This window comes from Pangasianodon hypophthalmus, chromosome 21 (genome assembly GCF_027358585.1).
Source record: "Pangasianodon hypophthalmus isolate fPanHyp1 chromosome 21, fPanHyp1.pri, whole genome shotgun sequence".
NCBI classification, from domain to species: Eukaryota; Metazoa; Chordata; class Actinopteri; order Siluriformes; family Pangasiidae; genus Pangasianodon; species Pangasianodon hypophthalmus.
This window is the reverse complement of record NC_069730.1, coordinates 7,420,049-7,446,308: the sequence shown is the minus strand read 5'-3', so window position 1 is coordinate 7,446,308 and position 26,260 is coordinate 7,420,049. Positions and strand designations below refer to the sequence as shown.

The 26,260-nt window shown below is 38.5% G+C and overlaps 1 protein-coding gene across 1 annotated transcript in view; it reads right to left on the bottom strand.

Moving 5' to 3' along the window:
* Window positions 1-3,077: 3,077 nt before the first annotated feature.
* The window catches only part of dscamb (Down syndrome cell adhesion molecule b), a 135,162-nt gene continuing 111,979 nt past the window's right edge, over window positions 3,078-26,260 (bottom strand). The window contains exons 12-33 of the mRNA XM_026941410.3: window positions 26,046-26,242; window positions 25,836-25,932; window positions 24,894-25,022; window positions 24,555-24,722; window positions 24,090-24,160; window positions 23,193-23,433; window positions 21,912-22,058; window positions 19,590-19,745; window positions 19,072-19,205; window positions 17,802-17,955; window positions 17,144-17,261; window positions 16,818-16,981; window positions 16,262-16,360; window positions 15,811-15,999; window positions 15,017-15,307; window positions 13,423-13,599; window positions 13,281-13,311; window positions 13,055-13,170; window positions 9,582-9,731; window positions 8,703-8,900; window positions 8,009-8,311; window positions 3,078-4,427 (exon numbers count right to left, since the gene is read on the bottom strand). Of these exons, the coding sequence (XP_026797211.3) occupies window positions 4,054-4,427; window positions 8,009-8,311; window positions 8,703-8,900; window positions 9,582-9,731; window positions 13,055-13,170; window positions 13,281-13,311; window positions 13,423-13,599; window positions 15,017-15,307; window positions 15,811-15,999; window positions 16,262-16,360; window positions 16,818-16,981; window positions 17,144-17,261; window positions 17,802-17,955; window positions 19,072-19,205; window positions 19,590-19,745; window positions 21,912-22,058; window positions 23,193-23,433; window positions 24,090-24,160; window positions 24,555-24,722; window positions 24,894-25,022; window positions 25,836-25,932; window positions 26,046-26,242 (3,704 nt within the window). The 3' untranslated portion in view covers window positions 3,078-4,053. The remainder of the gene's footprint in view (window positions 4,428-8,008; window positions 8,312-8,702; window positions 8,901-9,581; window positions 9,732-13,054; window positions 13,171-13,280; window positions 13,312-13,422; window positions 13,600-15,016; window positions 15,308-15,810; window positions 16,000-16,261; window positions 16,361-16,817; window positions 16,982-17,143; window positions 17,262-17,801; window positions 17,956-19,071; window positions 19,206-19,589; window positions 19,746-21,911; window positions 22,059-23,192; window positions 23,434-24,089; window positions 24,161-24,554; window positions 24,723-24,893; window positions 25,023-25,835; window positions 25,933-26,045; window positions 26,243-26,260) is intronic.

The window sequence follows — 26,260 nt, the reverse complement described above, 5'->3', positions numbered from 1 at the left end:
ATTTACAAAGTACATATTTATATTGACTGCTTATTTTATGATAGAACTATACGTTCACAAAGTAGGTTAGAGGAACATGTTATCGTTTTAATGTTTTGATTTTTTCTGGACCACGTACAGCGCACTGTTTTGAACTTGGTTAAAAAGACCTGCTAGATTTGGATGAAATTTAGCTAAAACTGAAAATTAAAGTATAACAAAGTGTTCTGCATTCATTAGATTCTGTTGTATCTATTTGCTTGCATTCATTATTTGCAGCACTTTGTTTGCACCATCCTGAAATAAAACCAGTACAGGGTAGTTGTACTTGTACCTAGTAAATAAAGCTCCTAGGCTAAATATTTGACTATATTCTTTATGTATTGTAAGTACTAAAATGCTTGAGTGCTCTGTAAATTTAGTGTTTCTATAGTTTAACTATAATGCCATTAGAAAGCTTATTCAAATATAGTACTTAGTATAGTGTTATACTATAGCACACTTCAAGTATAGGAGATTTGTTGCAAATTTACATATAGACTATTACAAAAGTGCTTTTCACATACTATAAATTTACTAGAGGTATTTGACTTGATATACTAACCATGTATTTACTGTATACTATAGTACATTAAAGAACACAATTTAATATAAGGAAAAGGTAATGTAGTATCACATGAAGGGTTGTACAAATATGCTTGAATGTATTTGTAAATAAAGTAGTTATGTACTGGGATTGTATAACTTGATATACTAATCTTGTAATTGAAGAAGACATGGATAGCATTACAAAAATGACTGAAACACAGTTTTAATGTGTTCTGTGGTTCACTTTGGTGTCATGGAATTATATAATTACATGATATCATACTGGGAGCCAAAATAACACGAGTAGTATACTTAGTATATATAAAATGTAGTTCCAATATATTCCATATATAGTGCTGAAATAGTGTATAACTGTTTCAGCACTATTAAGTATACTTTTTTTTTTTCCACAATAGAAGTTTATTATAAAAGATAAAAAAAGTGACTAAACCTGGAATGGGATGTTCAAAAACCACATATGGGTGTGATGGTCAGGTGTCCACAAACTTTTGGTCATATAGTTTATATTTAGTACAAAATTTGACCGTGTGAGGGGTTATTGTGGGCGACCACACATTTACGGTGAAGTTGATGCACTGAATCTGAAAATTCTGGTGCTTTCACTGCAATATACTGGTCTGCAATTTTAACGATTTTCTTTTCAAGTACAGATCTGGTAATAAAAGCATACATTCTTCCTTTTGCCAAAGCCAGTGAAGTAAAAGGAATAATGGACCACTGTCTCTCTCTGAGAGAGAGAGAGAGAGAGAGAGAGAGAGAGAAAGAGAGAGGGAGAGAGAGAAAGGCATTTCTTAAATCAATCTTAACTTCTGAAATATGAGCACACTGCTAAGGCAATCCATAGACTTATTCGACTTGTATCATTATCATTACCTTCAGACAGTTTGTTTTAAAGGAGGCAAAATTACTTTATGAATGATTGCCTTCAATAAGTTCAAACATTAAATAAATTAAATGTATCTATCTGCACCCTAAACTATCATTCCGTTTATAAATATTTCACAAGAACATCCAGCACCATCTGTTGGCATCCAGAATACTAACACGATCCAGTTTCTCATTCATGGCCTAAGACAACTAATGTTGAATTTTCCTTTATCAGTCATTGTCCTCTGAAAGGATTGAAGGGATTGTCAATTATTATTTGGAGACTATATAATTAGTTTGTCCCTTTATTATCAATCATGTTATTCTTATTTATTTTTCATGTTGCATTACTCAATACATTCATATCTGTTAGTACTTCAAGATGTTCAGGAAGTAAGAAATTATTAGTAAATCAATTGACTTCATATTGCTCAATTCAAAATTCCCCCCCTTTTTAATATTTGAACCCAAACAGGCCTTACTATTAGGAGTGTAATGATATGGCGTATCATATTGTATCATTTGATATGAGACTCTGTGTCGTATCGAACAATAGGTTCAGCAGACTACATAATAAAGAAGGCCATTAGTTATAAAATACCACTTATAATATGTGATGTGTAATAAACTTTTAATCAAGCCCACACTCCCTCGTCTAAACAAGTGGATTCCTCTTTATCTCAAATCAGGACAGGCTACACAGGTTTTAACAAGCTAAATACTCTAGCGTACTAGCTTGAGAAAAACAAGCAGGAGCTGGAAAATTCCCTCCAATCTTTAAGGTCTGGTGTAAGGGAGCACTTTGGCTTTCTGGTATGTTACGATACTGATGGCCAGTGAGTGGAGAACAAGGATGTTACACCAGCCCTAATACCACAAACACATCCGTGCATGGTCGGTGGGACTACACACACACACACACACACACACACACACACACACACACACACACACACACACACACACACATACAGCTGCATTCAGGCAGCCTTTCCTCACTGATTCAATCTAGGTTAAAGGAATCACCTCTGGCATTGACAAGTTCATAGCTGTAGATATGAGACTTGGCAGTGAAGAACGCAGGATTCATGTGTACGGCTACAGCCAGCTGACACTGACAGCATAAATGACTCACAGCAGAATACGAAGTAAACAGCCCTGTGTTTCAACATGCCCCCATTAAAGACACACCCAGAGTGCTAATGGTTAATTAGCCATGTTTAATTCTCTTATATTCTAATGCACAGCTTTTGTTTTGTTTGAAGCTGTGAAGTCTGAATGGATCACAAACACTGTGTCATGATTAAGTTTCAATTATTGTACTTTTAGAATGTTGAATTTTTTAGTCAATTGAAAATGGACACCTAAGGCACATTCATATTCAGGAAATGCTTATTGTGTGTATCGTACACAACTGTGTCTCATCGTGTCATATCCAATTTGAATTTTGTGTATCATTACACCCCTAATTACCATCTACATAGAGTCTGTAGTATTCAGTTTTATAAGGGAATCTTTTTACCTTTTCAGAATTTCCTGCACTGCTGGTGTTGTGCAGGCTGAATTCATACCAGTTTCACAAACAAGTGAAGAAGGAGGGAAAAAAAGACAAGCAAAGCCAATTTTGATTGCCTAATCAAACCAGATGTGTGCAAACATGACTAAGGACTTTATTTACCAAACCATTTTCCCTGGATTATCCACAAATAAAAGTGATCTCTTTATATTTATATGAACATTATTATAGAATTCCTTAGTATGACAAATAAAAATGTCTTTTGGATTTTTTTTTTTTTTTTTTTTTTTGAGCCGACACTTTACTCAACATTTCAGGTCCCCATGCAGTCCTTGGAAAGCTCAACAATCTGACGAGATCGGAGAAAGTGGACACACGTCATCCGTCCATATCACTCTTACTGTATTCATTCGGTTTCCTCTGTAATCTTTGAACATGATGCCATGGTAAAAAGCTAATCATTCATTGATCACATCTCAACATTAAAAAAAAAAAAGAAAAAATCAATGGATAAAGAATGGAACACTTTCCCAGTGAGTGTTCCGCACCCTTCCACCCTTCTTTTTTATTTTTTGATATTTTTCATCTATTTTATATAATAATAATAATGACTATAGAATTATCCTTGATATAAATTCAAAAGTAGTACCTCTGTCAATTTAAATAAATAATTTTGGCAATCTTCATAATGGTGTTATTTAAAATAATGATAAAGATTCCAAAATGCAAGCTAAAGAAAAGGATGAGAAAGAAAAGAAGCTGAGAGAAATGCTGAGTGCAAAAGAAAAAGAATATATCAGGGGAGTGATACGTAATGAAAAGAAAAATCAGATGCAAAGAACATCAATTTTGCCTTTTAGAATTCTGAAATATGTATATACAGGGCTCATCTATGTCTCTGAAAAGTGCTCTTCTTTGCAGCAGAGCTTTTTTATGTTTGTGTGCTTGTGTGTGAGTATGTAAATGTGTTTTGTATGTGCGTGTGAGTGTGTAAATGTGTGTGTGTGTAAATGTGTGTGTGTGTTCGTGTGTGTGTGTGTGTGTAGTGCTGCGCCCAATGGTCCTTGCTTTATAGTCCTGTGTTATACCAGTGTATAGGACTTTGCGTATGGGTTGTTGCTCTGTTTCAGGTGTCCTCTAGAGTCTAACAGTGATTCCTGGGAGCTGCTGAGTTTGGCGGCCTGGGCGAGGTCCCCGGGCTCGCGGTGGGGCAGCGTGGAGGCTGAGCCTGGCTGCCACTGCTGCACCGCTTCCCTGCTGGGTGGGCCGGAAGAGGCAGGTGCAGTGGAAGGCGTCTCGGAGGGCGTTGGGGCTAACACGGCCGGCCGCTTTGCTGTGCGACTTCTCTGGGGCTCCAGACACGTCTGACCCGTGGCTTCCCTGCCCGAATGAGCCGCTCCCCGGTTCAGCAGGAAGTCCATACGCAGGTAAGGAGGCAGGTGGACCAGTTCACCCCCTGTACAGAGGATTCATGGTTATCTCACTGGAGACTATGCCATTAAATTCATTTTAAAATTGCATTTGTATTTTAATTCCTTTCAGTACTTTAGTATTAGTTTTTGAAAGCATTTGAATATTCATGAGGCTATAATGTTACGCTACAGCTACACAATTTGTTTGTATTGCAAACGTAATAATAAAAGGTGAAAACTGTGTCACTTTCTAAAGTAAAAGAGGCAATAAAATTTTATCATCAACTTTTTTTTTAATCCACTTGTCACTTGTCACTAATTTTTCTTGTCACTGACATTTAGCCCAGTTCTACATTTCTTGGCTTGGCTTCCTTGTAAACATCCGCCATCTTCATAAATTTTTCACAAAGGAATCATCTTTATTTAAACCACTATTTAAGGCTAAATCCAAAATGAGATTATATTAACTACTGTACATATGCACACTACTGAAGTTCTAACATAATGGTGGTGTAGTGCACTGTGTAAGGAATAAAACACAAAAGGGCTTGCTGTTATAGGAAATATATATATACATATATATATATATATATATATATATATATATATATATATGTTAAAGAAAGACATACTGTATTTTTATCTGTTTATAGTTACAACTAATGTTGTGAAACGTCTGCAAAACAAGCCATTTCCTGTTATTACTTATGTTATAATGTTATAAACAGTCACTCCCTCACTAGCCTGTTTTTTCTCTCTTGAAGTTAAAAAAAGAAAACCAGTGCAGCTTGTCATGCAAAAAAAGCAAAAAAGACGGAAAACTGGCGGAAAACTTACTGATTGTTACAGAATGGTGACACCTGAAATGCCTATCATAAATGTTCAATAAACATCTCCTTATCAATGATTAAACATTTTCTTTACAGGTTTTTTTTTTAATTCATTTATCCATAGATTACATGAAGTGTCCGCCTACAAGTCTCTGTGTATTAGCTGTTACTATAGAGACACTAACTTATTAGAACAGACACTTTAATATAGACCTGTCAATGGACATACAGCTGGAACTACTGTCATAGAAAATGATCAAAACCTTCTGACCAATCAATTTCAAGAAATCAACAAGTGTCCAACAGAACATGGCTTGAGAAAAACACTGTTAGAAATTGTAACATGTAATATTATTTTTAAGACACATACTTTGTTGATTTAATTGGTTATTAACAGACTCCTAAATTTAAATGATGTGATAAAACAAAGTATGCAGTAAAAGACAAGCATTTTTTTTCACTTTTCCACCAAAGAGTTATTTAAAGTCAGAAAATGTTTAGAAAAAGGCATATATTAGATGATTAAAAGGGATCTTAAATATCCATTATATTTAAAAAAGTATAACACATTAACAAACAGATAGATCGATTTTTCCAGAATTTCAGTAGATATACCAATAATCATATGCAAGTAACATTATATATATATAAAACTCTGTGAGTTCTTGCACTTCTTAGACTTTTAAAATGACATGGCAAGTTCTTAGCAAGCTCCTAAACTAAAGACTCTAAACAGAACTGAATGAGGCTTTCTAACATGAAACCTCTTCACAATGTAAATTCAACTCCTAAAATTTTTTAATATTCAAAAAAAGGCCATCTCTGAAATCTGACAATGTTTTTTTCATGATAAACATGTTCTGTATTGTTCTCTTTTTCTTACACATCATATCAAATCTATTTCAGTGCAATGAGTTATGAGTAATTGCGAGAATTTCAGCACAGTGTCATCATTCTGTTTGCCAAGGGAGGATTTTTTCTTTCTGACTTCAGAGTTCAAAGCTAATTATTTAGCGCAGCCTTAATATGCAGTGAAAATGATGTGTGTATAAGAGAAATGCTGGGGACTCGGAATGTAATAGAAACGTAATGCAGATGAGCTTAAATTCTGTCTTGTATTCAAACAGCAAAAGGTCACTATCTGTTATCTTCGTTCTATATACGTATATATTATCTTTTTTTTTTTAAATATAATGGCCAGAGCTCTCAACCAATCAGTCAGTTTAATAGTTTTCAGCCCTGATTTAATCCAGGTCCTGTAGGTATGCTGACAATCAAACAATCAACAAAAGCGCACTTTTGTTCTGGTTTCAGGAAGTGAGGGAGCGGTAGCGTTTTATCACACCAGTCAGTCATATAAAGGCAGTGTTCTCATTCCATCTCAGATTCAATGAGTCCATTGTGTCAGTAAACTGCCATTTTGTACTGGCAGACAAAAACCTTTTTCGATAATGAGCACCGGTGGCCTCTATTCACCCTCTGCACATGGTGCACAGTGACGCATTTCACAATGAAGCCTAAACTGAGACGGGTAACCCGAGAGTCCAACACCCAGTCTGCTGTGCCCCATGTCACTTCTATAGACACCAATGGACACAGATAGTGGTGTGTCTGCATGTGTGTGTTTGTCAACACAGGGAGCCAACAACAGAGCAACTGATATACCCAGGAACGCAGGTCGGCAAAGAGTGACAGGGTTCACTGAGAATGTTCAGTGAGGAAAAAACCCCAAGCAAATCAAAAAATTAAAGGCTAATAATTAAATAACATCCATAAAAACAGAGACTGAAATGATACAGGCATTTTAGTCAAATTCTAAGAACTATAGCAAGAGATTTTGCAACTTCCTTCTAATTTGTGACTTTAAAATAGCCTGGAGGGTGGGATTGAATAATTTATTGCGTATTCAGACCATGGAACTGGCCCTTAGTAAATTAAACAGGCCCTGAATTAAGTGAGTCTCTGCAGCACGACAAGTTACCTGATATTCAGCTGAGAGGCCGAGGTAACGTAATCTAGAAGGTTAATGCCACTTATTTTAACATGGCCAGAAACCAAGCAGAACTTTATGTTAAGTGCCACAACTTATGCCATTCACAGGTCTAGAAAGTCTACTTGTGTTTTCACTGTTCTGTTGTCAAGCCAATGTTAATGTGGCTTTACTTAGAATTTGCTGATTATCTTTTAAGAATATCTTGAACATGTGATGTGAAGAGAACACACCACCATCTCATAGCTGAAATGTTGGTGACTTTTTTTTAAAAAAAACCTCCCACTCGCACAAACTTTTCGTTGCTTCCCACTAGATCCCAGTCCTAACACATATCTCTAGATATAAATAGATGCCCTGTGAACCTTTTTGGCAAGGTTTATTAACAACACAACAACAAGAACAACAAAAGAATAGTTTTCCTCCTGTTTGTTTGTGCATTTGCATCAGTTTAGAATATCACTAATAGACACATATACACTATCAACGAGTGGAAGAAAAAATACTGAAAAAATAATGTATTAATCTTTCAGCAGAAATTTTTACCATTTTTGTTCCTTGTGATAAAGGGACATCTGTAAAGTCTCACATTGCATGTCCTTTTGTTTTCATTGTTTATAAATGCAACCTTTTTCCTTCAACTGAACATATGGATGTGGTCTAGTATAAAAGAAAAGTTCTTCCAGTTGCATAGCTCTAAAATGAAAAGAAGTGGCCTGGGTCCAGATCCATTGCTGAGTACAGAACAGAAACATCAACATGAAGAACACATCTTCAGCCAAATCTTTGATGTTTTCAAACTCACCAGGTCTGTGTGCTTTGGGCACGGCCATGTTCATGACCCGGCTGGCATCCTGTGGTTTTGGTGGAGAGGCGGTGAAGCGGCAGATGCCCGACTCAGAGGGCGTGCTGGATGTCATACTGTCTGTGTAGTCGTTGGTGCCGGCTGTCATCTGCTCAGAGGATGTGTCAGAGATGAAGCACTCTGTGATGGTGAACTTGGCGTGGCGCAGCTGTTCTTCCATCTTGGCGTGCTCATATGCTCGGGCGAGTTCCTCATATGTAGAGGAAGCACTCTCTGTGGACACCATGCTGCTTCGAGCACGGTCTGTATGGGAATGTGGATGTGTTTTACAAACACACACACAAAGATTTAATGAGACACTTGTGCATCTTTACATCAAATGTTTCAGGTGAGTTTGGCAGCACTGTGGTCTGATATGGTTGATGAAGAACAAACTTGAACCTTTTTCTAATGTCAGGTCTGTGCAATGAAGGCTATCATCTAATATTCTTCAATAGCTTGACAATGAAATGATTAGAGCTGAGGAATGTATTATACGGTCCCATCGATGGTATAATCAGAATGATGAGGGGCAAAGTACACACTCTTATTCCAGCTAGCTAATGTACTGTAATGTACATGAGGAAAAAAAAGATACAGGAATGTTTCTGTAATGGAGTTCCAGTCTGGTTTAATCTTATAGCTTTAGTGTTACCTGTGTCCTGAGAGGGACTGACACTGTAGCTGTCACTTTCCTTGTCCACTGAGCCTGTGGCACGTGGTGTGGGCAGCCTCCAATCTGTAGTGAGTGTGTGTGAGGACATGGGCTGATGAGGTCTGTTTAACGTCCACTGGCTGGCATAGCGGCTCCGTGTTGCTGGACCCGCTTTAGCTGTACGACGGGCAGTGGGATCTATGGGACACCAACAACATGACTGACTAACATCTCGTTTAAAATTTACTTTAAAACCACCACCCTTAAAGCATTCATGTAATCAGTCTTGGTATTGGTATAAGCACAAATTACATCAACAGCAATATTATTTAGGTGGGCTCATAAAGCTTCCACTGGAGCTGCACTTCTAAAATTCTATTGTGAGGTTGTGGGATTTGTTGAGTCAACACTAGTGAGTTTAATCGAATCAGTTCCCCCAGCATGAAGGATTGCAATCTGTGTGCATGCGCGCGCATGTGTGTGTGTGTGTGTGTGTGTGTATGTGTCAGGTAGATTGAGCGACCTCACTACTTCTGATTAGTTCAGCTCCACTGGACATCTATGGTGCTTTCCCTACGGCTCATTTCAGCCTCATCAGCAATAACATTAGCTTGAACACTGAATTTCCCTTAAGGTGTAAAAGGAAACCACAGGCGCTTAACACTGAGATACAATATCCTATTGACTAAGCAACTGGAACCCAATACACTGTTAACCCTTATGTCCTCTTTGGGTATAAATGACCCATTTTGAATATTTATTTCCATAAATATGGAAATTCAAGTGACGACTAATTGTAAAAATACAGTGTCAGGCATTGTTTCCCTTTACGTCTGAAAGCTCATATAGTTTTGCCTTATTAAACACTTCAGTACTCACTTGTACCAGGTCGAGCGTCTGAGACATCCACCAGTGGGCCAGTTGTCTGGGACAGTGACTGGTAGTGAACCGTGTGTGTGACTGTGGAGGACTTCTGCTTAGACGTCTCTCCAAAATCATTATCTGTCAACAGCACTGTTGATCGGTCATCTGAAAGAGAAACACATATATATATATATAAATATATAGGCTAAGATGGAAATAACTGGAGTGACCTTAAAATTATAAATATGCATTGCCACTGTGATCATATAAAATAAATAAAATGTGATTTTCAAACATTCTGCAAATATTAAAGTGGTTGGACATGCTACTACAGGGCTAGAGGCTCACATATTGAGCTAACATTCAGTAGAGCTTCTGTTGTGTTGTTTAATTCCTGCTCATTCTTTCCCTGTATTATGTCTGTGAAACACATAAATACATGTGCGCTACCACAGACAAGAGGAGTGGCAGTGTAAAATGGTACTTGACTTGCAGGGAGTTTAAAATGATACTTCATTACACCATATGAAATATGCATTTACTCCCATCCTAGCGGTTGACCACATATCCATTCATTAACTCTTGATGGATGCTTGAATAATAAAATTAGGCAGAAGTCACATCTCTAGCTTGCAACCTACATTATATGGCCAAACGTATGTGGACACCTGACCATGACACCCATATGTGCTTGGTGATCATCCTATTCCAAAGGCATGGGATTAATATGGAGATGTTCACCTCTTTGCTGCTATAATAGCCTCCACTGTTCTGGGAAGGCTTTCCATTGGATTTTGGAATGTTGCTTTGGGAATTGTGGCTATTCAGCCACAAAAGTGTTAGTGAGGTTGGGCACTGATGTCGGGCAAGGGGGCCTGGAATGCAGTCAGCACTCCAGTTCATCATAAAGGTGTTCACTGGGGTTAAAGTCAGGGCTCTGTGCATGCCACTTGAGTGCTTCCAAACCATCATGGACCTTGCTTTGTGCTCAGGGGCACTGTCAATGCTGGAACAGATTTGGGATAAGCTCCATAGCTCCAGTGAAGGGAAATGTTAATGTTTCAGCATACAAAGACATTCTAGATAATCATGTGCCTCCAACTTTGTGGCAAAAGTTTGGGGAAGGCCCACATAAGGGGGTCATGGTCAGCCATCCATATACTTTTGGCCGTACAGTGTAGTTTTTAAAACATGGTCGCAGTGAAAATCACTCTGATACCTTCTTTTGCCTCCTTCTTACCCTTTCTTCTTCTCACTTTGTACACGTCAGACAACATGTACATCATGTACAGCTTGTGACTATGAACAGAGCTACAGGTAACCTGAGGTTGAGTAGTTTTCCCTCCCCATACCATGTGCTTTTTTATTGGTGTGTCTTCTCAGTTAGCTGGATTCACATCTTCTGATCTCTAATCAACAAGCCTGTACATAAGCCCTGCTGGGGTTGTTGAGTGGTTTTTCCCTCACTGTACCATGTACTGTTCACTGCTGAACCTGCTACATTAGTTGGATTCTGTTAAGGCACCTTACTGGCACAGGAGCCAGGTTTCCAGTGGCTATATACTACTAACATGGTTGAGAACTACATGCTGCTCCTTACGACCCTCCTTCTCCACATGCTAAGGTTAGCATCTACATGCTGTGCTACCACAGGACTGGTTTACATTCACAGAGGATCCGTGCAACACCTAATTTCATATCCCTACTACACTGGAACACAAATGTTTTTAAGATTTGCTTTCTAAGGACAGGCATTTTAATTCAAAGGTCTACATTTCGGCCTCATTCAAGCACCACAGATATTTTTCAAGAAGCTAGATTCACTAACAATGCTAGCTACCCTCTCAGGTTCCTACAGTATGTGCAGTACCAGCTCCTGTTGAGGATGCTAGGATTAATAATGGCAGCTGCACCTTAGGCTTGCTGGAACTATGAGTCTTTCTGAAGTTGGCTATTAGCCTACAGCTGGGCACCAAACACTACAAAGAAGATGGAGATGGAAGGCTTTTGTAATGAACGGGGTCCACTAGAGAGCAGCGCCCCAGTGGAGAGAGATCACATCCCTTACAGGCTGGGGAGCAACGTGGTGCTACAGGGGCACAGAAGATGTGTGGGTATGTTTTCACCTGGTATAATATCAGAATGCATCAACCAGTTAAAACAGAGGGTGGTCCATCTGCCTTCAGTCCATCAGGGAGGCACATGGCCAGGAGGCTCCCTTCACTTGCAAGGAATCTAACAATGGTTAGCCTCATTGAGTACAGTGTATCTGCTGGGGCTTTAATTGGACAGGATGGATTGGCCTACATTTGGCCTCATCATCTATATATGCTTTTCCTCTCAGGCTGCTTATCTTTCTCACATGCTTGTGGCCCCTGAGATGCCTGACAAAACCTTGATTCTACTACTGCCTTTTTGAGAGCATCTTCTGTCCCAAATGAACAGAGAGATCTAGCAGCCTCAGGCAGGTCACATGTACCTGTGGGTTTGCTCCAAAAAGAGTGGGAGAAGTGCATGCTCTGGCGATAATCTTGCATGCATTTGTGGCCAGATGACTCTAGAGTGACCTTGTGGCTGAATCTGGGATTTCCGCCCAAGGTCATATCTCTCAGTTTTGTAAATCAATCAGTTGTCCTTGCAGTGCTCCATGAAGGAAAGCCTGCAGACTGAACCTTGTTGTGTCTGGTAAGTGCCCCAAAGTACTGCTTAAACTGAATGGCAGCCATCCAATCCTCAGACGAGCAGTTCATCTGTCACAGAGCAAAACTTGCCAAGTGGGTGATGGACATCATCATGGCCTATAGACAGGCTGGCCTATAAACACCTTTCCATTTAATCTTAAGGTGTATTGGTCTGTCAAGACATTGTGGCATAGTTATCCAGGTGATTCTCATTGCCCCTTTTGGGTAGGAGAGGTAAAACAGGATGCTATTTACACATATAACTCTGGTTTTGGGAGCCCTGGATAACTGCCAGTGTTTCCTGTGCTTCATAACTGGTGCCAACTTGGTGAGAACTCAGTGAGAAGGTTTCAAGTTAAGATGGCTGTATGCCAGTGGTGTTTATTGCAAATAATGTGTCTTACATCGTTCTGTGACTATGAAAGGTCTCAGCATGTGTGCGCACAGGCAAAACAAAATATTTGAATTTTAAAAATGCCAATACAATGGTTGTATTAACCTGTCAGGGGTTATCCTGGACACCTTGTGTGTGTGTGTGTGTGTGTGTGTGTGTGCAGGCTGAGACCTTCCAACATAGTTCTACAATGACCTCACATGAACTACTGTATATATGTTGGAAGATACATTATATAGCACTAAGTAGGGACATTTTTGTGGCAGTAGGAACATTGTTGATTGCAGGTCTTGAAGAAGGGGAGGAGTCATGGCGTGTTTTTAATTAGTTTACTCTATTCTGATTTGGGTATATTTATGAAAGTTTGGAGAAACAGTTCAAATCTTGGAAGCTCTTGTAAATTAAGATCTTACCTATCGTCTCCATTGTGTCTCTCTCCTCAATGAGCAGTTGGGCTCGTGGGATATCAATGTGCATTCGGAGGGTTTGCTGTTGCTTGTTTACAGCATCCGGAGTTCGTGTGTTCTTACTGAAAATACATATTCAAACTGGTTATATCTTAGAGTTGTCATAACTACAGTGACTTGGAAGTTATGAGAACATGATTCAAATACATTTAGCATATTAACGTTTACATACCTCATAAGCATTTCTGCCAAGCTTTTTGCATCTGCGAATCAAGGAGAGAAGAGAATGAACTACAAATGCTTCTATAAGAAAAATATAAGTGAGGGTTAGGCAAAAATTGTTTTTATGCTTTCAGATTTGTATGTTCACATACCCCGTAATCTCTTGAGCCTCTGTTCCCTCCTCCTTCTCCTCATAACAAGCAGCACAATGAAAACCATTGCAATGGCCACCAGGATGCAGATGATGGTCACCATCATCTTCAGGCCCTCAGTGCCTTGCCTGTTCTCCTGGCTGGGGTCCACAATCTTCAGCAGTGGAGCAATAGTGCCTGGAGAGATGTAAGGGAATTTGGGTTATGAATGTTTTCTATAATCCAATTCACTCACCCACCTCATTTTGTGCCCACTTTTCCCCCATTTTTCTCCCTAATTTTGTCACCAGCCAATTCTCTCCAACCAGCCATTGGCCAGACATTGGCCACGATTGGCTAGTGTCATGGTCATTGACAGGGGAGAGAGTATGTCCCCCCACACACACACCCAGATAGCATGACCAATTTTGCTCTCTTGGACTCCCGGCCAAAACTGTTGAGATTTGAACTTGTGATCGCCAGACAACAGGTCTTTTCTGTTGCACCACTCGGGAGGTATGTTCTGCCACCTTTAGCAATATTGTTGCTCTGGTAATTATAATATTATATCACTGAATTAGAGATACTTCTATTACATAGCTCTAAAAATGTTGGTTTTACTTAAGCTTAGTTTTCATAGGGTCACATGACACCTGCATAGTCCATCATGATTAGTGACATTCATCATAAAGGCTGTTTATATCATCAATATTGATGTTGATTTGACATGTTTTTTTTTTTTTGACATAAGGCTGTGTTATGACATTTTCTGGAATTATCTTCATTAAAACATCAAGACAACTGACTTTGACGGCTAATTAAACATTAGAGAAAATATACACAACTCTGTTATATCAGTTTTATGGCATTGTCATAGTTTTACTATTTATATTATAAAATGAAAAAAATTACTTACTCAGTTTACTTAAAGGCCATAGAAGATATACTCATATTATCATATTGTGCCATTGTCATGAGTATTACTAAAAATATTAGATGTGGAAATAAGAAACACATTTGAGTCATGGACCAAATTAAATATACTATCTGCGTTAATTGTTACAGTGTAATGACTCATGTGTTATATGAACTGGACAACAAAATTGACAGTAGAGGAATTTTTGTCAGCTGATGCCTGTTGGAATATGCTTTTTATAAATCTATATGTAAATATGTCAGTGTAAGTCTTATAGTATGAAGGGCTTATAGTAGTGTGCTAACCAAATCCTTTTCCATCACCTTTAACTAAATTCTATCAAACCAAACGCCCAGAACCCAGGCAGATTTAACCTTCACATTTTGTTCGCTGCATAGAAATGAAGATCTTCTGTTTCGATGTTATAGCAATGCCACTGTAAAACTTAATCTATACCCAATATACTGTGTTTAATCTTCATCTCATTTATTAGCAATATAAGCAATATTTATAGGAATAAACACAAAACACTTTAACATGCTTGCAGTTCTTCCTGATGGCACATGTGTGTGTGTGTCTCTGTGTGTGTGTCTGTGGGCAGAGGTGTGAATGAAAGGTATGAAAAATTAGGTTCATTTGTTGATATTAAAGCAGAAAGTACCCCGACCTCTTTGTTGTGCGTTTTGTAAAAACACTTACTGCCGTCTACATTCAGTGTTGCAAACAACACCCTCTTCTCAGCTGTACCCGCGCTGTTGCCCACCCTCATCTGCAGCTCGTACCACGTGCCCTCCTGCAGGTCATACAGCACGTGGCTCTTGGGTAAAGAGGTGCGCTGCATTGTGGTCCATGGTGTGGTGTCCACTGGCCGGTACTCCAGCGTGAACGAGCTGATCGGACAGCCGCCGTTATTCCAGCCAATCAGATTAAGCTCCACGCGTGTTGAGTTGATGCTGGAGAAAAGCTCATGGTCTTTGGCAAACTGTGGTTCTGAGGAGAGAAACAGCATGATAAGATAAACAGAAATATCTTTAGGGGATTTGGAAAGTAATATGATATTTAAACAGTTACACTGTTGCATAAAAGGGTCTCAAAGTGTTAGGTTCATCCTAAATCTGTAACAAAATAATCAAATTCAGCAAACTATGATTTATATACTAAAAACTTCTAGCTTATTATATGGCTACAATATTGAAAAGTCTGGAACCTCTGATGGATCCTGGGAGTTTCAGGAAGACCAGAAGTGGGACAGGTTTATTACGAGATCCACATTTTTAGTCACTCATGTTTGTTTTTTGCACTAATTTGAGACAACTGGAACAGTCAACCATTATGACAGTAAAAACAACTTTGTGAAACAACAGCAACATGGAAAAAGTTGAAGTAGTAAAACTTTTTAGTTCAGGCCCCTTTACCTATGGTTTTGTGCAGTAATAACATCTTGACCATGACATAGTGCAGCCCTGATACCTTCCTAACTGGCTACTTCTCACCTTTTCCATGGGTTTTGGCCTCGATGATCTCACTAATGCGGCCCGGACCCACAGCATTCTGCGCAGTCAGGGTAAACTTGTACCAGGTGCCACACTTCATATTCTCCAGCCGGTATGATCGTTCACTGGGGCTGATGGGAAAGCTGCCCCATTCCTCACTGTTATCCTCTGAGTACTGCAGAATGTAACCTTAAAGAGAGAAAGCAGACAAGTACATTTGCTTTCATCCAAATTGGCAGAAAGAACTGTTTCGTGTAGTATTTCGCTGGTGGGACATCATTTGGAAATTATAAAATTAATTTTACTGTGTTACTGTGGTAAGCAAATAGTGAAATCATGAATTAATCACTTTGTTACTTAAAATGAGGAAAGCACTTATAGTTTTGTGCAAGACTTTTTTTTTTTTTTTTTTAAAGGTTAATAGTGACAGCAGGAAGCAAAGGAGTCTCACCTCTGATCGAGCTTCCTCCGTTGTCTCCAGGAATCCAGGACAGAGTGATGGATGTGGTGGTGGTTTTAGTTACAGTGAGACGTGGCTGGTCCGGAGGTACTACAAGTACAAAATGATATTTTATGTTTCAGGTTTTAATTTAATATCAGCATTTTTAACAAATACAATAATAATAATAATAATAATAATAATTAACAGGGTTGGTATTCAGATCACAAGAAAGCATGTGCTTGATTCTATATATAGAAATGGGAGTGGCTTTGAGTGGGCATGCATTAAAGCTATATAACAGGGATAGAGAGCATTAATTAATAAATGAATGATTTGTATATTATACGGCAGACAAGAGAAAACAGCAGTCTATGTGGGTGTGTCCTACTGAGTCCTACTGAAGTCACTCCTGCTTCCTGAATGAGGGTCACACTAGGACTAAATGGTCCCCAATAGTATCTCCTTGCTACGTACAGGGGATTTAGGTTATTCCTATGAAGTCCTGATGGTTCAGATTGTGGCATGATTTTGTTTTATATTCTATAGAGCTGATTCAGAGACTCACCTTGAACCTGTAGATTTAGCGTGATTTCATCCGAACCCCAGTTGTTGCTCACAATGCAGGTGTAGTACCCAGAATCCTCAGCTTTCACTGTGCGGATCACAAAGCTGCCGTTGCCATGGACACTGCGCCGGCCATCAATAGAGACAGGAGCGGGTGTCCCGTTGCTAAAGGGGAAATCAACAGAAGCTTCTGTGACACATGCTCCAGTGAATAACCTGGCTTGTTTGCATTATATATACCTTATTAAAATTATTACTTTTTAAAATTATTTAAAAAGTAAGTATGCCAGCATGTGCTAATAAGTCTTTATCTCAAAATAAACTCACTTTCCCTTCAGCCACTTGATGGTCGGAGGAGGGTCTCCAACAGCTCTACAGGGTAGTACAATGTCCCTCATCCATGGTGTGGTCACTGTGCCACTGAATGTTAGAATACGAGCAGGAGCTAACAAAGCAAATGAAATTAAGCCACAGTTAATTCTTACATTTATAATTCTGTTTATAATGCCATTTCTGTTTAAAGCCTTTTCTAACATTCAGTAAAATCAGGTTTCTATATGAGAATTTTCCCAAAAACAAAATTTTATATGTACTAATAAGTCACAAATAATCTACTTAAAAATGTAAAAAAAAAAAATATTTATAACACACTTTTGACTTGTAAAAGTTACTTATTAACAGTTATGAATGTATTTGACCACAGCCATTGAGAATGCCTACAGCCACAGGCAATGCTACATCTCTAATGACAGAATTATACTGAAAATATCTATATAGGAGTTACGGTAAAATGATATTGCACGTGTCACACATGAATACTTAGATCTGCCATTTCCACATTCAAAACCCGCAGAAATAAAGAATGACTCAGTCTTCTTTTTTAATTCATTATATAACACACCTGGATCAACACCTGTACCAGGTAGTAGAGGTTTCAGCTCAGTCAGCTTCAGTTTTCATAATGTAAAATCATCTATGTCTGTACCTTTAGCTTGCGGCTCCACAGTGATGATCTCACTCGCGTTCCCTCGACCAGCTGCAGTCACTGCCACCACCCAAATACTGTACTGCCAGTTCTGGTTCAGGTTGGTCACTCGACGAAAATACACATCGGGTGCAGCCTCAAACTCACTGATGACCTGTAGTGTGGAGGACCAAACCAGCACATGCATACAAAAAGTGTTATATGTTGTTTATATACTCCATCTCCCAGTGATGTATTGCAATTTCATTGACAGTAGTAATTATGTAAGTATGTCTAATTTGTTCTTTAACCTCTTAAACTCATCAGCAAATTCCAAAGCTTCAATCACAGGTTCATGGTACTCTATAAGTATTAGCCATATTGGTTTATATAGGGAAAAAGGGCAAATCCTCAATCAGACGATATGGAAAAGTGGCCTGTGGTGCACTAATAACGATCAGAAACATTAAGAAATAACCAGAACAAAACCTTAAAACTCTTAATTTTACAACCACACTGCTGTAAATAAAACCATATGGACATAAAAGATTGTAGTTGATTTGATATTGGACATTTAACTTTCCTCTCTTTCATTTCTCATGAACAAAACATCACAAAAAAACCCAGTGTATCTCATTCTAAAGAAGAAACAACAACTAAAAACCTATTTCAAAATATGCTTTAATAAATCACGCTTAAGGCGATGCCCCAGAAATGTTGATTACTGGCACTCCGTCATTACAAAACCACCTAAAAAAGCATAACATGGATGACCTAAATTAATTTTCCATGAAAAAGAAGGTTAAAAACAAAATCACTTGTAGCTATTTCACTCCCTTTAGCCAAACTGTGGAAAATGGCTCTTACTGTGTCTTCTAATATGTGCAGTTCTCTTAAAGATTCCCTTAAATATTAAACAGAGTTAATGTACATTACTGAAAGGTTTTCACAGCAACACTTAATGGATATATATTTTGAAGCACAGTTGATATTATGCTCTGTTTCTTCACTGGAGCTGGATGTTTTGTTCACGTTAAGTTAAATGTTCAGTTAACAATAACTACTCTTTTAAGTGCACATGGTTTTATCTTCATTAAGGTTCTTAATGTTTCTGATCATTTTTGGCCACTTTTCCTCTTCTCACCCTGAGCGTGACATCAACAGCAAAACGACTGATGCGTTAACCTGTAAATATTTTCGGAGCTTTATGTTTTGCAGCTGCATGGCACCCAAATGTCGGATGATAATCATGCTAAAGAACGTGCCACCGTGTTGTGGTTTGGCTGAATACCGTGGGATAAGGGTTGGAGCAGAAGACTGTGTATTTCCGGATGATTCCGTTGAGTTTCAGTGGAGGAAGCCAGGAGACGAACACCACTGAGGCAGACGCAGCAGCAGCCTTCACACCAGCTGGAGGACCTGGAACTGTTTGGAGACAAGAACAACATTTTGACTTTTTATTTCTGCTCTTAAAACTTTATATTTTGTAACTGAACTGATATAAAAAAAACCTTGTGACCAATCAAAGTCGATGTGGTATAATGAAAATTAACACAAGGCAGGGTATTTATAATAACATTATAATAATATTTACAATTCTACTGAAAGAAAGTTAGCGCTAAGTATCTTGTCATCACAAATATACAGGAAACTGGACAAATACAGCTGATCTCTCATCCCAAACTAAGATTAAAAGATGATGTGTCGACTTATGTTTTGTGTGTCTTATTTTATGGACTTATGAACAAGTGCGTGTGTGTACGCATGTGTGTTTGTTCATGAGAACTAAAACTAAATGAGATGTCTCACCGTCCTCTTTGGTCCTTGTGTATATTTGCTCGCTGCGAACTCCGTCCCCAGCCCGGGTGAAGGCCAGCACTTGGATGCTGTAGTTGGTGTATTTCTCCAATCCTTCAAGTTCCAGAGAGGGCTTTGTGGTAGTGATGTTCTTGATCTCACCCAGCTCTGAGACAAACCAGAAATAAACACACCTTTCAATGCCCATTCTAGCAAACGCAACAATATATAGTAATAGCAATAATCCTAGTACACTGCACCCTGGAGCTACTATAGTACAGTCTATAGGATGGTCACTTTTCTGGACTTTTCTGTAAAATAAGGTGTCAGTGAGACTGATTCATGAACTAATAGCACATTCACAATGTAATTACTACAATAAACAATTACTTTTATGTTTTCAGGCCAAATGATTTAACTTTCACAGTGGTACTTCGCACTTTTGAGGTATTGAGGTTACAGTGTAATAAAGCAAGGAAGTGCACAGGACCTAGAACAAGTAGTGCTGAATAAAATTAAAATTTATTTCTTGTAAACCTAATCCATGTTTAACATGTAAAATTTACCACTATGTTGCTTGTTGTCAGGTCATGCGTTCATGTTATGTCATTATAGTTATTACAAGATGATAACGCTGAGATATTACTAGGAGACGAGCCACTTCTCTGCTAACACACACAACACCAATAGACCACAATGGAATAGACTACTCCCATCAGCAAAGAAATGTTTCATCATAGCATAAAGGTGATCAGTAAGAAGAACTTTGTATTCATAGGAGTGACTCTTCCCTGTAAGGGAACCCATATACTCAAACCATGCCAGTAAAATGGTTGCTAAAGGTTTACACAGCCACCAGGTGTTTCGCATCTCCTGCATGAAGCTTTCGATCGTATTTGAAACCAACAGTATCCCCTTCAGGCGAAGACCAGAAATGAAGCAGCTGAATTGGTTCAATTGAAATGATTTTTGATAATTAAAATTCATAGCTTCATGAATAAAATCCAGATTTCAAAAGGAGTCCACTATTGGTCAAAGGCTTGAGTGCACTTGTCTGTACAAAATGAGTGTATAAAATATTTTAAGTGCTTCTTTCTTGTTAGAACAATGTATTGCATCATATGTGAGCTGTGAAATGTTTTAAGGCTTTAGACTGTAGTGTCTAGATTGTAAATTAGAAGTCATTATAGTTTACACTATCTTCATTTGAACCACTTTTCACTTATTATTTTCTCTTCAGTATATAAAACTAAATAACACAGACTATAGACTAATTTACTGTATACTTAAACAAGCTTAACATATGGAATTATGAAATATCTTAAGTTTGGGAGAAATGCCATTCCTGAAGCTCCTCCTTCTTCCTAGAAAACTTCCTATACATTCTCTTTTCTCTCTAACGAGATTTCCCCAGTTTCCCCATCTCCACCCTACTATTCAAGAGTGTTTAGTGGGGATCAGGCTAGTTAGCATAAAGCAGCCAAAGTTCTCAGAGTTCTGCTCACATTTTATAGTTCCACAATTATGTTTCTTGTCCATCAGCTGAGGGCATGATATGCAATTGAACATGGAGTGGTAGTGTCATCAGATGAAGAAAAATCCATTCATAAAGGAAATATAAGACTGGATAGAAGACTGGAATCTGCTTCCAATGTCATATGTAGACATAATGGCCTGTATAAGGTTATAGCTTATACCTACCTACCTCCCTCTACCCTGTACATCAGTGGAAAGAATCCACCATAGGACCACCACTGACCAGATATTATTTAGTTGGTGGTTCATTGTCAGCACAGCAGTGATAACAGTCTGCAAACCAGTATCTCTAAGCCAACATCTCTAGTCTTACCGTCAGAAGCTGACAGTAATCAAGAACTAGAGGACAATTTACACAAAGCATGTATGGAAGAACTTTACTTAGAGTCACTACAAGGTTTCAACAACATAGGTTTGTATACACTGCTGTGATTGGTACATACATACCAGCACCACACACACTAAAATGTCAGTGACACTGCTGGTGTGAGAATAAACCAATATTTAAATCATGTGTGGTTAGTGGTGACCCTGTGGTCTTCCCTAAACACTGATGGACAGGGTAGATAGAGAGAGGGCTGACAAATTTTGCTTAGCAACAATTATGTATATGCCTCAGTCATTAAATATATGCCTACAAAGTCCTCTATAGTATGTTTACCTGACAAAAAGTCTATATGCAACTGCATGTATATACAGTATTTTATTGGTTTGTTTGTTTATGCATGTCCTGCATATGTCCTGAGCTGATATACTGTATGTCCTGTATTATTGTATATAGATATAGGACTGACTCACCTCCGTCTGGTAAGTTGGCCCAGTAAATGACTCGGTAGCCAAGAAGCATGCCGTTCAGTGCCTCTTTTGGGAGAGGAGCCCAGGACAGAGAGATGGTCTCTGGGGTTGTGGCTGTGGTCACAACGTTTTCAGGTGGTCGGCTTGGAACTGTGAGAGGGGGCATAGGAAGCGCATTGACAAATCACTTTTATAACATTAGAAATCAAAACTGCATTACCATATGTATTTCCCAGAATGCTGTATATGTGTGAAACTCTGTCATCTACATGGTGAATTGCTGACATTTTCTACTGTATATAGTTCTGCAAACTACAAACATTCCTGAACATAAACACAGTCAAGACCAAAAGTTAACATACACCTAGCTTAAAGACATTCAAGCTGGGTTTCACACATCCACAGTCCACACATTTCATGCTAACATATATCTCTTTGGCAAGCCAATTAGAGCATCTACTTCGTTCACATTAGAGGTAATAAAAAACAGTAGATTAGATTTATTTCAGCTTTAATTTACTATATCAGAATTCCAACGAGTCAAAAGTTTACATGCACCAGGTTGACTGTCTCTGTCTCTTGGTGAAGGACTGGCAAGAAAAAGCCAGGCTGAAGTTTGCAGGTGATCACAAGAGTGCCGGTGATTTTGGAAGAGTGTTCTCTGGATAGATAAAAGAAAAATTGAACTATTTGGCTGTAATGATCAGCGCATGTATGAAAAAAAAGACTGATGCTTTTAATGTGAAGAAAAGGGTGTTTTGGGGTGGCAGGGTCATGTTGTGGAAAAGGGACTGGTGCACTTTCGAAAAATAGATGGCATTATTAGAAAGGAGAATTGTCCAGAAATACAACTCAAGACATCAACCAGAGGGGCAAAACTTGGTCGCAACTGGGTCTTTCAGCAGAAAAAATGACCTTAAGCATACTTAAACTGAAAATCTGGTATAGTAAATAAACGCTGAAATAAATCTGTCTCTTAGGTATTATTTTGAAATGATCTCTTATGCAAATAAAGTACAGACCCTAATTGAATTAACACAGAAATGTATGGAAACATGATGTGTAAAGTGCAAAACTGAGTTTGAATGTCTTTTGCCTGGGTGTGTGTACACTTTTGACCTTAACTGCATATTACAGTGCCATTATAAACCTACAAAATGACAACAATCATAGCTTCTTCTCTCAGAATTAATCTCATTCCCTATAAATCTCCTTCTTAACCTTTGTAATAAAGTAAAATCTACACGTCTCTCTGCGATATTCAGGTGATATGTCCTGACTGACCGTCTTCCAGAGTGGTGATGATGGCTTCCTCAGATGTGGGCCCCATTCCTGCGCGATTGGCAGCCTGCACGCGCACCTCATACTGTGTGTACTTCTTCAGGTTGTCCAGAGTGATGGTCTCGATGTCGCCTGTTGTGTCCAGATTGATGGTGTTGTACTGGGCGCTTCCTCCTGTACCATATTCCCTATAGCACACCTGATAGCTCCGGATCAAACCATTCTGAAGATGCTTGTGGGGAGCCTGAGAGTAAAAAGGGACATAAAAAAGGTTCTGTGGAAAATGGACAGTGCTAGCTATAAGATTTAGTACAGAATTTTGCCGGTATTCACTTCAAGGAAGGATAAGAAATAAGAAAGCTGGCACCTATGTCTAAATTACGGTTCTGAATGTAATGATGAAACATGTCATTGACGTATGTAGTTTAGCATCTCTAATAAAGCTATTTGATATTCATTATGCAGCATATGATACTGTACTGACTAAGCATTATCCATTTATTAAACTCAGCAATAGATTTTCTTCCTGCTATTTAATAAACAATAGTGTCCTTCAAGGTGCTGCTATAAGGAACTTACTATTTCCCTTGTGCTGAAGCAAGTGTAGTAATTATACATAAGCATGGTGAATATTTCTTTATTATGCAGCAACACAGCTGTGTATATCTGCCAAGCCATATGAAGTATACCGATTCACTAAGACTGAGGATTGTACCATAGAAATTAAAAACCGAATGTCAAATAAGTCTACCTTACATAGTTCAGCCAAGCAGAAATATTTGTAGATAGCTTGCTAACACCAGCCAGCCTGAGAGAAATGTGTTTTTTTTTCTATTACGAGCACTGCTCTCAGTTTACTCAATATTTACAGATGACCAACCGTGAGAATCGAGCTTTTACCTTCCATGTGACTTTAATGCTCTGGGATGATATTGCTTCAAGCTGCACATCCTGGGGCGCACCATCAGGAGCTGAGGAAATCAGAGACCATAAACATCACAGTTAGAAAATAGATAGCGTTTTAGATAAAAGCTTCCACTAGATGGCAACAGACTTCACAGAACTGATAACTGGAAAGCAACCACACACGCACAGAACATACACAAGATAAATCTAATCATTTAAAAACAATTACTATCATTTAGGTTTCACTGTATGTCTGTGTAATTTTTCTAACTAAAGTAACGAAAGAATTTAGAGCCTATATTCTAAACTAAGTAACTATAAGACTGGTGACTGGTGTCTGCTTGACTAAGAGCAGTTTTGCAATTGATCTTATAAAGCATATCTTATAAAGGTTAGGACTTTGCTTGGGGAAGAGTAGGACACATTGGACGTGAACATGCTTGCTGAAAAGCCACTCACGGGCTTCGTCTGTAGTGATGGTGAGCTCGTTACTGGGCCGGCTCTCTCCAATCTGGTTCTTAGCAAACATGCGGATGTTATAGGTGGAGGCAGGGTGCAACTCGATGATGGTGGCCTGGTTCAGCTGGGGTGAGACGTCTTTGGTGGTTTGGGACAATGCCCAGGAGGCTGTAGGGAAAAAGTGCACAGTTATGCTACAAAGCATTCACACTGACACCATTTCCTGTCCTCAGTAACAATCATGTCAATTATCAAAAGACACTGAGGCTGATACAAATTTACTTAGTGTATGTGGAATTCTTGCATATTTAGAAGCAGTATAGTTCTATGTTCTTGTACCTGATTTGTTCTTGTAGTTGATGTCATATCCTGTGATCGGACTGTTGCCATCAAATCCCATTGTCCAGCGAAGCGCAATGGTTCGATCTTTCACCTCTCTGATTTCTACTTCGGGAGGGTCCGGACGATCTAAGGTTATAATAGGGAAAAGAAGCCATTAATGTTCACATCCCATCCTATAAGCTTTAAGAATACTTGTGGCTGTTCAGATGCTGATAACACAAACTTTAAATAAAAAAAAATGTATAAGTTATTTGTTGTAAAAAAAAACTCTAAAAAAGCCTGTTGGGGCTAAAATTGAGAACTTTGGGAAAATAGAAACAGCAAGCAGAGCTAAGCTCTGATCTAATAATTTGATGGAAATCATAGCATGGCATAATGGTGACAAAAAAAATGTAATACTGTTATACATATTTACAGAAAAATATACCTTTATGTTAAATTGTATTATATTCAAAATATTATTTTGATGCCAAAATGTCTTGTCTCTTTTATTTTTCATTTTTAAAATGTCTCTTGCCTATATATATATATATATATATATATATATATATATATATATATATATATATATATATATATTGACAGCAAAGCAAAAACATGCAAGGTCCTCATTTTCTATCCCCCCGTTTTTTTAAGTGTTTAAAGGCAGTAAAAGGTATTTAAAGCCTGTGATGTGTCTATTCTGTCTCTGATGTCTATATTCAAGAGAAATCTGGAAACCCTCCAGAGAGGAGAACCCTGAAAATCAGTTTAAGCAATTGCGTAACTCGATTCTGAATATGAGTAACTTTCCCGGCATAGATAACTTTGGACCTAACTCACTGATTCTGAATACTTCCCCCAGCAACATTTAAAAATATTTTCGACTGATAACAGACTGCATGATATGATGATGAAAAAAATCACTGTTTTAAAAAACTTGAACTGCAGAGACCTTACCTTGTACTATAAGCTGAATAATTCCCTTGTCTTCACCGTAAGAGTTAATGGCAATGCAGGAATAAAACCCAGAATCCTCTCTGACTGTGTGCAAGATCTATTTGAAGAAACAGAAAAAAACGATGGACTTAAGGACGTACTAGCATTTCCATATATGGTCACGACGATGCATTCTGTAATCTGTGATCTGCAGACACTGCTACTGCTCACCTGTAAGGTGGAAATGACCTCATCAGCCACTTCCTTGACGCTCACCACGTAGCGGTTTATGTCAGGGTTGATGATGTGGGATTCCTTCTCCCAGCGCACCTTGATGGGCTTTTCACCATGTGCTGTGCAACTCATCTCTGTCATGTGACCTTGTTCTGCTCGAGTGGTGTTAGGATAGGATGTGATCATGGCAGGAACTGACAGAGAGGGAAAGA